General features: G+C 38.3%; 1 protein-coding gene across 4 annotated transcripts in view; it reads left to right on the top strand.

The window, feature by feature from the left end:
* Positions 1 to 13,990, top strand: part of ATAD2B (ATPase family AAA domain containing 2B) — a 79,469-nt gene that overhangs the window by 51,713 nt on the left and 13,766 nt on the right. For all 4 annotated transcript variants that reach the window (XM_061460938.1, XM_061460939.1, XM_061460937.1 and 1 more), the window contains 2 exons: positions 1,070 to 1,192; positions 5,774 to 5,911. In XM_061460938.1, coding sequence (XP_061316922.1) covers positions 1,070 to 1,192; positions 5,774 to 5,911 — 261 coding nt within the window. The remainder of the gene's footprint in view (positions 1 to 1,069; positions 1,193 to 5,773; positions 5,912 to 13,990) is intronic.

Here is a 13,990-nt window from a genome sequence, read left to right as displayed (position 1 = left end):
TAATTGTTGTCTTTAGTGATTATTAAAACAGATTAAATCTGCTAATTGTATAATATGTTGTAGACATTAATGTTGATGTTTGCTGTTGAAGTACCTCCATCAGCTGGAAAAAGTAATTCAGTATGGATGAATTGACAAATTAAATATGTTTGTACTAATGGCAAACAACGAGTGCTTTAGCTTTCATTGAAAAGAAGCATTCTAGATGTCAATTTTCTCCACACATGGGCTTACTTAATAAGTTACCATTATTTTTAAATTTCAACAGTGTTGGTATAATTTCTTTTGTGTGTTTCAAAGGTATGGGAATTGGTCTTTGAGAACATGTTTTTTTATGAGTCATGTTTAGGCTTCCAGTGTGGGCAATATTTTTTTTGTCTTGTTCCCCAGATAGACATGAAAATGTAGCAAACCTGAGGCTTATTTCTTGCCAGGTTTTCTCAATGGATTAAAATAAGAAATAGCTATTCAGTATTAGCAATAAAGTAATCTGGTTTAGCACAGTTTTGAATTTTCTAGTAGTTGGTTAAATAACAAGCAATAACTTCAGGTTTCAAAAAAACAACAGGGGAGGAATGTGAGCAAGCCAGGTCTACCTTGCAGATGAAGGAGATATCCAGAATGATTTTGCAGTATAAATTGTACAAATGCTTGTAGACTCCAGTGGGTAAATTCATCCCTGGACAAGTCTCTCTGTTACTTTTGGGACTCTGCACGGCACTGCATGACACTGTGTAGATCTGCCTGTGAGAACTGGCCACACCTGCTGCTTCTAGCAAGTTTCTAAAGATGGCAAGTTGATTTAGGTGTATTCATCATTCGCTGTTTGCCACTCTTGATTAAAGTAATAACTGGCGGTTCTGAAAACTCCTGTATCTCTTAGATAGCTGGGTTGTCATTCTTCAGCATACTAGGGTATTGATCTATTTACATTTTCATACATTTGTAGTATTTCCCAAGTACTTGTCTCTGTATCAGTGTTGTAATATGCAGTACAGAACAACATTAAAATGGTAAAAAATTCATGTAATTGTGGTAAAACTAACAAGTGTGCTGTCCTGTTCTCTAGATAAAATAATTAGACATAGAGCATGTACTTTGAAGGACACTGCTCATGCTATCATTGCTGCTGAACTGGATCCAGAATTTAATAAGATGTGTGAAGAAATCAAGGAAGCAAGAAGAAAAAGAGGTATGTTTAGCTTCATTTATCATAGCATAACATATATGGGATAGAAAACAGAATTCACAAATGTCCATATAAAAAATTAGTTAAGGTGAAGTACTGAATACATGTCAGACTCGGGCAGTGCATGTTAAAGGATAACTGAGCTCAAAACTTGTCTTTTTCCGTGTGTATGAGCTGGTCTGACAAAGCACCATCCTTCTTTACAAAGAAGGATGTATTGCCTACTGGCACAAACAGTATCACAGAACATGGTGAACAGATAAATGTTGGGAAATTCCATGTCATGCAGTGTAATAACAATTATGATAAGGGAGAGAAAGCATTTAAACCAGTGGATTTTCAGTTTACCCTGTCATGTGCATATGTGTAGGTTTGGTGATAATCTGTTGACTTTCCTCTTTTTTTGATTAAGAAACAGCTGTTACATCCACATTGAGGGGAGCATGAGGCTGGCAGTGTAGTAGCCCAGAGTCGGAAAATACAGCCCCCTATAGTGAAGGACATCGCTAATTTCTGTTTTGTTTGAATTGGTGCATTTATTTTCAATTCGTAGTCGATACAACTCCAAGTCTGTGGACAGCTTCTAAAGTGACTGAGAAAGGTAATCAAAAGCCCAAATGTATTCCCAGTATGGGAACAGGGCTCTGTTTACATGAAGGATTCTGTACGTCCATGGAAAATTTTTACAGTTTTGAAAGTTGAAAAAGGTTGAAAATCACTGAACTCTAACATTCAAACAAAATTTCATGCTGATTTAAGGGCTACTGATTTCAATAATTCCAACTTTATCTTGGCAGGCTGTTTCCTGGTTTTCCTCCTGCTTTGGTAAAAAACTTGCATTATTTGATTTCTAAGTTGAATTTGGCTGGTCTTAACTTACCGCTGCTGGTTCTTGAAGTGCTTCTGTCAGTAGACTGAAGACCTTTTATTAGTAAATTTCTTTGAACTGTGCAAGTATCTGTAGGCTTTCTCTTCTTCAGGTTAAAACGGATACAGTTCCTTTTATTTTCCCATTCAGTCACACATTTATATTTTTTTTGTGTCTAATTCTGTACAGGCTTGAATTATGTGTCTTGAATTGTGGATAAATGAACCAATTGTAATTCACTGTGGTTGTAAAATAGAGCTAATATAATGCCTTCATTTCTCCTCTGTACTTTTCTATTACGAGTATAAGAATATTCACAATTCTGGCCTTAGTGTCACGCTGTGAGCTGTGCTCAGTTAATTATCCATTACGAGTCCCCCATGATTGTTAAAGGTTATTGCGTCCGAGGTTAAAGTAACCGTTTGTAAGAACTCTTCGTTACACAGAGTGACTGTATAGCTCATAGCCCCTCCTTGCAAGTCTTGCAAGAGCTAACTGGAACACTGCCCTGCTTTTTTGTGGCGATGACCAAGCAATATATGTTCTGGTGGCAAAACCTGCAGACCCCGTTGAAGAAAAAGTGTGTTTTCAGAAGTCATAATTAAAGCTGATGGTTTCATGCAATCAACTTGTTGAATCATAAAAAAGAAGGTACTGTTGGTATCAGATGCTGGTTAGTGGACATTCAGATGTAGGTCGGTGACTAACAGCACCAGTGTGACTGACAACAGCTCACATACAGCAATGGCTGGGTTTCAGAGTGCTCTCTGTGCAGCGGCATGGAAACTGTAACAGTGTCACAGATACCTGCAAATCACATTTCAAAGATACTCATGCTTCTGGACCCCACATTGTGGTGGTTTCAGGAACAGATGAGCTCTGTAGTTGGTCCAGCTGCAGAGTGTGGAAGGCTAGAATAACTTACTGGGTTAGCAAGGACAGAAGATTTGGAACACACGTAAGAAGCTTTGTTAGATTAACTGCTTATGAATGAAGAAAAATGTATGAAGCTTTTGAGGCCTGAGGAAACCTCATGCTGTAAGGCAAGCACAAGAGGTTTTCCTGTGCCTGGATCAAGCGTTGTGTCAAAGATTGTGGTGTAGAACGTCAAGAAGATGGCACTTTGGGCATGTAGTCTTGGTCATTGTAATGGATAGAAGGCATGTGAATGCTGATCAATGCTGCTGTTACTCCCATTTTGCTCTACAGAATATGCTCAGCAAGCTGGCAAATCAGCAAAATCACAGTGTATCTGCTGGTCTAGACTTTGACACATACCTTGTTTCAGAACATTTTGGACAAGGGGTAACAAAGGCATAACTTGCATTTTCTTCTTTTGACTGGAGTCCACAAGCTTATTAAGAGATTTCTGGTTTCTTCCATGTATTGATTACCAGATGGTCAAATATAGAAGCGATCCCCAGGTCCTTCTTCTTCCCCTCTGCTTCATAGTAAGAGTATATTTTGAAATAGTGGAATGTTTCAATGAGGAAATACTTGAGAAAAACTGTGTAAGTGTAAACAGTAAAAGTGTCCAAAAGCTTTGTGCCACTGCTCACCTAAATGCAAGAGTGGTAGCTCATACCAGGCCATTTGCCTGAGTGGAGCTACCCGATGAAATCATGTTGAATTGGACAGCCAGCCTTGTTGCCTGACCAGTGTATGAGACAAAGTGGTGGGGAATTGAACCCTGAAGCAAAGCCTTAAATGAATATTTAGACTGAAGTCACAGTGAGTGTTCTTCATTGTAAGATGCACAGCAGGCTTTTTTTCAGCTCAGAATACCTTGAGCTTCTCTTCTCATGTTCCTTTAAAAGTGCCATACTAGCATGTATGCAGTCTGATGGGGGAAAAAAACCAAAAACATGTAGTGTCCACACTTCTCCACATCCGCATGTGTGTGTGGAATCAGGTTGGTAAAGGATTGAAGACTTAGCAGAGTAAATTTCTTAGCTTGCTAACAGCACTGTAGTGACAAAAAGGGTGATAATGCGAACTGTGGGACTATGAAAAAGAAGTCCAGGTTTATCATGTGGATCTACTAGCAGTTTTTGAACTAAAACTTGTATTAATGCTTTTCTTGGAAGAGGTCAAGGTAGTGTTGCAGTCACAGATTGAGTCAGAGTGGGTGGCTGTGGCCATCAAAAAGGAAATCTGCCTTCTGACAAAAAAGAATGTACCCTGTACTTGGTTAGATCTGGCCAACATTTTCTTGGCTGTATTTGGAAAGAATTCAACATTCAAGATGAGATTTGGATGGAATTGAGCAAGCTGATCTGCATGAGGCTTCTCATACGTTCTCTGGAAATGTTATGAAGTGTTTCTGTCTGGAATCACAGAGGAGTTTGGAAGGCAAGTGACATATACTGTAGGCATTTTAATCTTTACCCAGTTGAAAAGCCGTCGATTTTCTGAATTGTGCCACATATGAGCTCTTAATTTGTTTCCGGGATACTGAAGGGTGAGGGTTAAGGCTAAAAGGCTCCATGTCAGTTTTTCTTCACAATTCTCTTGGCAAGTTATTTAGCAGTCTTAATAGTTTTGAAATTGAAGGTATTTTCTAGATTACTTTTTTTTTCCACAACTTCTCTAAATTTTTGACAGAACTGCCATTTTTGCTTAGTACTAGGACTGGTGACCAGTGTCAAAAAGAAGTACTGCAGTGTAACAGAATGATAAACTTTATAATAGAATTAGAATATAGAAGTTAAACTAGAATTTCTTCTTGTGTTACTGAAATGAGGTGATGTTGTAGAAAGATGATGAATGTAATGATAGCAAATTCTAAGTTGCTAAATTAAGAATGATGTATACTAGATGATTGGAATTGCAGCTTCTTGTTGAAACCAGTAGATGACAAGGTAGATAAATGCTGGATGTTTTGAGTAGTGAAATGACTTCTGATACACAGGTTAAGATATTTGTAATGGTATCTAGAAACTTACGATGTAACCAATAACTGCTAGGTGAGAGTTCCCAAGTGAATCTTTTCATTTCTGCATCCATCATTTTTAGAGCTTCTTGTCAGCTCTCAAGCACTTGATTCTGGTTAGTATTGGAGACATGGTGTGACATTTTGAAGACTTTTAGTGGATGGATAGGAAATTCTAGTTCAAAAATGCGTCTTTAAAATGTGCTTAACCAATATGAAAGTTTGTATTTTTAGAATTTAATTAAAAAACCCTGTGAAATAGTAGAAGCTATGAGATCAACTTAGATTGCAGAAAGCAAAACAAACTTTTTCTTAAAAGCAGAATTGCATTTTCTCAACCTAGAAGCTCATACTGAATCTGAAATGGATACACTGTACGTAACATAGATCATGGTGACAACACAAGGTTTTTATTCGGATGCTCTTTTTGATGTGGCATACAATGCCATTATGAATTGCCACTCATTTTAAATCACCTGTTTAAAATCAGGAAAAAATTTAAACTGCCAATAAGAATTTGCTTTGTAGAGGAAATACAGATAGAAGAGTGCAATCTTTGGGGACCCAAGTGTGAGATATTTTTCTAATCCTTCAGTGTTGACAGTTTTAAGACCATGAAACCAGTAAGTTATTTTGTCAGTAGAAAACAAATATCTTTGATTGTCCAGCTAAATATTAACTGATGTGTTCTCATTGCAGCATGGTATCCCAAGTTTCTTTTAAAATTCAGTCATTTTATGCAGCTTGGTTTATTTAAATAGGTATGGTTATCTTCTGTATGCAGGCTTATCGGTAACAGCAGAACAAATAAATCCTCATGGATCCACTGTACGGAAGACAGAAGCTAGAGCTGAAGAGGCATTTCGGAACAAACAAAAACCCACGATGGCTGTGTGGCCCAACTCTGTGAATAAATGTGCATGTGAGTACCTTGGGTGATAATTGTGCAAAATTAGAGGTGCTTTCAATGGCAAACATCTCAAATGTGTCTTTGCTACTGTTTCCTGGTTATTTCCAGAAGTAATTTGAGGCATGAAACACATGTAACTTTAGGAAATACTCGTTTTTTTCTGACTACATAAAATCTCTGCACAAGAAGTTGTAAAGAAACAAGATTTCTGTTTTTGTGATGATGATTTTTTTTCTCATGTAATATGAGTATTACTTTTTTCTTTGTAGAAGACAGTTTTCAGTATAAGACATCTTTAATCCAACGAGAAGATCTCTTTTATCTGTTTAAGATTTGTTTACACTGCGTGTGTATTCACAGGTACATACCCACATGCTGCTTAATAGTCTCCCATGCACTATAGTTACTTCCTATCTTCAGTACATACAGTATCATGCTAAAAGTTAGTAAAGAAATTACAGATTGAACTGTTTTCCATTATGGCACTTGGTTTTCAATGTAACGATCCATTACTGGATACTCTGGCTGTAACCTACTGGGTAAGTCCAATGAAGTGAAGAAAATTTTTAGAATTGTGAGGAATGACTGTGGTGTAGGTAAGCAGAGGAACTGTTGATTATTTTCAAGAGGTAAGTTGATTCGAACAGGTAAATACACAACAGATATTTTGTCATAAACAAAATAAAGACTATAATAGAAGGTGAGTATGAGAGATACAGATAGTTGTGCATGGCTTTCCAGCTGAAGAGGTGGAATCCATCATTAATATGTTATTAACAGCATTATCGATTGCTTAATAGGCAAACTGATAGATTGAGGCTGAAAAATTTTCATTGGTCTTTGTGCTTTCTTTCATGGTACTTTTCCTTGATGAGAAAGGGTTTTCTGGGCATGGTGGTAAGTGTTCAGAGATAAACATTGTTTACATATGAATGATAGTGTTGATGTCAAATACTTTAATTAATTAGAGGTGTATGGTTTTATTTCCTTGTCGTGGTTTAAACCCAGTCAGGTAACTCGTTCGCTCACTTCCCCCCCTTTCTTGCCCTCCCCCTGCTCTCGGAGGGACAGAGAGGAGAATCAAAATCCACGGGTTGAGATAAGAACAGTTTAGTAACTAAGGTATAACACAAATCACTACTGCTACCACCAATGATAATAATGATAAAGGAAATAACAAGGGAACAGAATACAACACCTCACCACCCGCTGACCGATAACTCGCCCCCCAAGCCCGACCAAGCTCCGACCGATACCTCCTCCAACCCTGCAGTCTCCCAGCCCTTCCGGCTAACTCCCAGTTACATCCTGGGCATGACGTGCTGTGGTATGGAATAGCTCTTTGGTCAGTTTGGGTCAGGTGTCCTGTCTCTGCTTCCTCCCAGCTTCCCCTCCTCCCTGGCAGAGCATGAGGCTCACAAAGTCCTTGGCCAAACCAAAACATCTCTATCAGCTCTGTTCCCGAGCCGAAAGTCAAAACACTGCACTGCACCAGCTACCAAGGAGGAGAAACATGACTGCTACTGCTGAACCCAGGACATTCCTGAAGGAATTAAAGTCACTGGTACAGAATTATGGCTTGAATAACTTGTTATAGAGTTAATTGATAATGTGGATCCAAGCTGTTCTTTACTCATTTGGCAGCTTGTGCAGAAACGGAGAGGAGGGAAGGGAGTCTCAGTTTTTTTGTTTAGTTTCCTATGAAATCTGAGATGGAGATACTCACTCTGGCTGATCTACAGAGCACTTTCCTGGCTGTGCGTGCTGTGCAGCAGGCGGTAGGGTTTATAGACCTCCAAGCCAGACATCTCCTGGGAAGAGAAATAGCAGCTATTACTGGTGACTTGTATGAAAAGAAGCTCTGGTAACTCTGCTCCCTTTTCCACCTTACATTACGGAGGTAGTGGCAATTGTTTGAAGACTAGAGACATCAACTGAAGGAAATTGCCAGCATTTCTGTGTGTAAACAAACAAACAAAAAAAAAGAAGTTAGTATTAAGGCACTGTTTCTGCTACTATTCTGGTGATTTAGGTTTGGAAGGAAAGTAAATTTGAGCCGTAGTGGTGTTTGGGACTACGATCAAATGAAAATCTGCCTTTTAAGGCTGAGTCTGGGAAAAGCAACTAGTCCGGGAGTGATGTGATGGATCTGGTAATCAAGAGGGAGAACCAGGAATTGATAAGCAATCAGAAGTCTGCAGAAGAGATTCAGGTGGTACATGGCCACACTTAAAGATTGATGTAGTAAGTTCAGTAGAGACTAGAAATTAGGAAGAGAGTCTTAAAAGGGGGAAGAAGGGTGCTAGAGTAATGCAGGAACAGAACTGAGCAGATTGCAGAGAGCTCAAATAGCAGCAAATTATATGGTGGATTGCAGTTGTGTAAGTGGAAGAAACAGGTTTCAAGAATGGATTTCTGAACAGAGGTGATTTTAGAGGTAGAGTGGCAATTATTTTTTTGGTCAAGAACTAAGTTTGATTTTTTTAAAGACTAAAATGTATTACATGAGCAGAGTAATAAAGACAATGATTCATGTATTTTAATTACACAGGATAGAACCTGTACTTTGCAATTAATAATTCTGAAAATCTTCCATTTTTTCCTGCTATTTAAATTTGAATTACTTTTTTATGTAGATAAATCTAAGGGAAAAAATCACCAATCACACCACTGTTTTCCTGATATTTTTTTTTTGGGGGGGGGAAGCTTTGTTTACAGTATTTTAGAAAATAGCTGCAAAAAGGTCAGTTCAGATGAAACACTTGAGAACCCTAAAGGAAATTAATGTCAAGCATCTTCTCTGAAAACAGAGTGGACTACAAACAGTGCAGCAGCCTTGTTCGATTTAAAGACCCCTTTATCGTTCAGGGCTGGTACAATAGAGAATAAGAAATAGTTTATCAGGTGTTGGTTTGTTTTCTGAGGTTATTTATTTTGTGTGAAACTTTTTTTTAGTTACCTATTATTTTGTGATTAAATTTTCAAGTATATATATATATTTTAAATTATTCAATTAGAGCCAGTGGACTCTCAGAAACGTGGCACAAAATAGTTGTTTTGTTTGAAAGCATGGTGATATACGTTCCTGAGTTAGGTTTAATCTGCAATCTTCCATTTCCCTGGTTGAAGATACACCTGTGGTGGACTGTGTGTCACAGTATAGATGAGTTTTAAAAGTATTGCATTACTGGAAGTTGCTGAAAATCCATTTGGGAGAGTTCTGCAATGGATAATTTAAAATATTTTCATACTGACCCTGTGTTTTGAGAAAAGTGAAAATGATGAGAACTTAGAATGGGACATGGGTCAAAAGGCTGATGTAAGTAGTTGTTTGATCGTAGAATCACAAAATTACTGTGGTTGGAAGGAACCTCTGGAGATAATCTAGTCTAACTCCCTGCTCTGAGCTGGTTGCACATGGCTGTCTCCAGTTGTGTTTTGAATATCTCCAGGAAAGGAGGCTCCGTGACGTGCCTGGGAAACCTCCATTAGTGCTTGGCCACTCTCACAAGAATATTTTTTTTTCTTAATTTTGAATTGAATGTCTTGTGCTTTGGTCTGGCCCATTACCTCTTATTACTGGGTACTGATAAGAAGGTATGTATGTGTGTGGAAAAGGAAGCTACCAGCATTGTGCAGTTTGGTGTGTCTGGTAAATTAATCATCGTAATTGGTTTAGATACACGTTAGCACATAAAACATTAGCATCTCTTTATTGGGATGCTGTATAATAAAGCTTGTTCTGCTGCTCTGTTTTGCCAGTAGATGGGGTATGTTGCATATTATTTTGCTGTCTTGCAGTTGCTTTCTTTAATGTTACACATAAATAAACTGTATGGGGAAGATCTGGTTTTACATTCTTATCTTTTTTTTTGCAGTATTTAACAATAACATATTGTAGTGATAGACTGCAGATTTTATGTCTTCTTCATGGAGAAGATGTCTTTTATGCTGTATATGAACATGATAGCTGTGAAAATGGCATTTGGAGGAAATAAAAAAAATAAAATATTTTCTGTTATGTGAAGTATTATATTAAAGTCATAAAAGTCATTTTATGAAATACGAAGTAAACACACTGATAAATTTTCCCAATAACTGAAGTGATTAGTGGTCTCTGTAGAACTATAGGGAGATAAAGCAAGGATATAAAAAACTGCTGCAGAAAATCTAGTTTCTCAATAATATTTTGTGCACCTCTGGTTTTTTGGTGGTGGTGGGTTTTTTGCCTTTTTTTTTTTTTTCTGAATGGCTGTCTTTGCTCCCGTGAAGTTGTTGCTGCTTTATAATGGAAAGGAGGCTGTGTTTTGGCAGGAATGATTAGAAAAATTAAAAATAAAGGTCTTTTGTTTATATTCTTTCACAAAAGCTGTTTTATTTTCAGTCTTTGATTTTCATCTGTTTTGTCTCTGACCTCTGTGCTGCCGTGGTGTCAGTATTTGCTGTACCTTAGGCATTGATATGACTACAGTAATGCCTTATCAGAGGACATGGCAGACCAGATGCTATATCGCTTTTATTATTTTAAATATTTTCAGCCTTTTGCACTAGTTCTGAATTTGGATACTGGCATACAGTATCCAGCCTGACAACAGTCATCCAGATGCTAACACTAAAATCCTAGCAGCTGCTGCTGTTTTGTCACAAATCTTATGCGTTCCACTGTTTTCTTCTCCTGCTCTCCAGATTTGACTTGGATTAATTCTCACTTGAGATAGAGACAAGTACTGTAATTTGACAAGCACCATTAAAAATGATTTTCTGGAATTTGAGGACATCTTTACTCAGAGCTGAGACAACTGTCCCTTTTTGTTACTTTATCATTCTGTTCTGGGTAGTGTAGGAGTTGGCATTCTGGATGACAGTAGTTTGATGTCCTGTATCTGATGCTGGCTTCAACCAGATGCTTTAAAAGGAAGTTTTAACATTTGAGAAATAAAAATTTTTCTTTTTTCATGCCTGATTTTGAAGGAAATGCAAACTTTGCTGGTGTTGAGTTCGTTAACACATCTTTTAATATCCATAGGCTTTGTAATTCTTCTAATTTAAAATGCTAATTAGTGAATTTGAAGGAGTTCTAATGTATGCTGAATGGCTGTTCATTTTTGGGATCCAGGCTTTTGGAGTTGGTGATATGTAGTGGCAAAGAAATTTTCTTACATTGTTATTAAATACCTGACTCTTGAAGTAATCAAATGTTATTTTATTTTATTTTAATTTAATTTTATTTAAATTTTATTTCCTTCTCTGACAGAGGGCAAAATAGGATCCTAAGATTTACCTGATCAGTGACTTTTTCATTTTATACTCTTGTTATTCATCTTCTTTCTAGCTCAGTGATGCAAGATTGCTCAGCCTTGCTTAAGAAGGCAGTTTTCGTAAAAGCTTTATCATCACCTTTCTTATAAACATGGTTGAAAGTGAGAATTTTTAGATTTGTTTTTAATGAGTTCTTCTGAAATAAATTTTTTACTCTTAAGTGTTACACTATCTTATATATCTTACTCCTTACTCTCTTTTGAAAACTGTGGCAATGTTGGCTTTAAATAGTTTAAAGACTTGGTGTAAAGTTTCTGCCTGCAGAAGTAGTTGATTTTCATGTGATTATTACCCATTCCTTAACTTGAATTTTCTCTTTAATTTTTTTATTTATTTTGCCTCTTTGACAGAGAAACCAAGCAGCAGCCATGAGCTTTTCACATATGTGGTATAAATGAATGCTGTAAATGCTACAGAATGTAATTTTGAGTTGGAGACTCTACTTTTTGTTCATGGCTGTCTGTGTCATTCTACAGTCCTTAAGAGCCAACTGAATGTGCCAAAAGTGTATATAGCTGTAATGGCTGCTATTGTGCATGCCTACTCAGAGTGGGAAAATAAGCAAATCTAGAGGTGGAAAGTAAAAAAATTATCTCCACCAGTGATATTAATCTGATTGTTGCTTTTGACTTCATTTTTCTCCTCAGTTTTCCTGTGTGACTGTTTTAGAATGGGTTGAGTTGGAAGAGACCTTAAAGATCTTCTAATTCCAACCCCCCCTGCCATAGGCAGGAACTCCTTTCACTAGACCAAGTTGCTCCAAGGTCCACCCAGTGTGGCCTTGAACGCTGCCAAGGATGGGGCAACCACAGCTTCTCTTGTCCATGTTTTTCTCAGGTTGGGAGCCTCAGAGTTGAGCACAGTACTGCAGGTGGGATCTCATGAGAGTGGAGTAGAGAAGGAGAATCATCTCCCTCAACCTGCTGGTCACACTTCCTTTTATGCAGCCCAGGATACAGTTGGCTTTCTGGGCTGCAAGCGCACATTGCTGGGTCATGTTGAGCTTCTCATCAACAAACACCCCCAAGTCCTTCTCCTCAGGCCTGCTCTCAAAATAGTCTCCTCCCACCCTGTATTTCTGCTTGGGACTGTCCTCACCCAGGTGCAGAACCTTGCACTTGGTCTTGTTGAACTTCAGGAGGTTTTCACTGGCCCATCTCTCAGCCTGTCCAGGTCCCTCTGGGTGGCATCTCACAGAGGTCCCTCCAGTGTGTCAACCGTACCGCACAGCTTGATGTCATCAGCAAACTTGCTGAGGGTGCACTTGATCCCACTGTTCATGTCGCCAACAGTGATGTTAAACAACACTGGGCCCAATACTGACCTCTGAGGAATGCCACATGCAAAGGAAATCCTTTGATCTGACAGGAGGTGAGAGCTGAAAGATTTGATTCCTGCCGGTTTTGTAAAAATTGGTAGTTGTCTAAATCTACACATCTACTGGAGGAAAAGGCTATAGATTGAAAATGGCTGTTAACCTGTTCTGGCTGGATTTGTTAGCTGATCAGGTAAAACATTGTATGGCCAGGCATAGCATGAGCACTTCAGATGCAGTATATCTTGTGTCCTCTTTAGCTGGGGTGGGGTGGAACAGGAGATACTGGGAGAGTTTTGTGGGAAATACTGGGAAGAGCTGAGAGCATTCTAAGGTATAACAGGTGGAAGTTGAGTAGGAGGAGAATGTGCTAGGGATACTGCAGCCAAGATATTTCTATTTTTTTATTTTTTTAAATATGCTTTATCTCTGTCTTATGTAACTTGACTGCTTCTTCTTGAAGTAGCGTGCCTAGGTGATTTTTTAGGTCTATTTGTCAGGTCTGTGCCTTTAGTGCCTTCCATCTGGAAAGAAAATGAAGTGTTTTATGGGTTAGTTCCACAGTCACTTCAAGCTGGTCAAACTGCAGGTTACTGCTAAAGGTGCTGTCTTGACTTTACACTGGTTGCATCTTCCCATCGTCTCCCCTGTGCCAGCACCATCATTCATGAGTTGGAAAGCTCACCTGAAGATTTTGAAAACTAACCCAGAAAAAATTGTGTTATGTTTCAAATGGATTTAGTTCCCTTATCTGTTTTACTGCAAGAACAGCACTGCCGGCACAAATGAGGTAGTGGAAATGCTATAGCTGGCTTTGGAGGGAGAAATGGCTTTGTCTGTTAGTAGAAGCTGGCACCTCATTTTGCTTTTTAAGCCATTGTGGAACTCTCCTCTGTTCTTTCTTGCTGCTTATCTCTGACTGCAGTTTGGGACTTTGACTAAAAACTCCAGAGACTTTCAAGTGGACTATTCAGTGTCCCTTGGTAAGGAAAGTGGAGCTACTGGAAGCAGCTAAATTACTGTGGCAGATATACTGATATCCTGGATGCTGCATAAGAGAGCCTAAATTGCTGGTATTAAGTGCTTTCTCAAGGCTTTGAGTTACTTTACACACAAGACATCAGAAAGAAGTTTAGGGTTTTGATCATGGAAGAAAAACTTGAAACACGTGCGTTGCTTCAAGTGGTTCTTGATGATACTGCAGACACACAATCTAGATCCATGGTGATCTTGCTTGCCATGAGAATCTCCTTTGGATTTTAATCCCCAGGAATTCTTTATGAAATAAAGGTAACAATAGAGAATCTACTGTTTGATGGATGTCAGTTTTGTCATTTAATGACAGAGGATTCACATTCTCTGGTGGACTTTTAAGCAGTGCAGAGGCATAGAAGGGTCTTTTCTACAGCATGAAATGAACTTGTTAGCCTCCACTAATACTGTACTGCACTTAATAT

The sequence above is a fragment of the Pezoporus flaviventris genome, unplaced genomic scaffold (genome assembly GCF_033815535.1).
Source record: "Pezoporus flaviventris isolate CSIRO_AGI_PZ_B2104156 unplaced genomic scaffold, CSIRO_AGI_Pfla_v1 ptg000031l, whole genome shotgun sequence".
Lineage (NCBI taxonomy): Eukaryota > Metazoa > Chordata > Aves > Psittaciformes > Psittacidae > Pezoporus > Pezoporus flaviventris.
The sequence above is the reverse complement of the archived record's forward strand: the minus strand, read 5'-3'. Positions and strand labels throughout refer to the sequence as shown.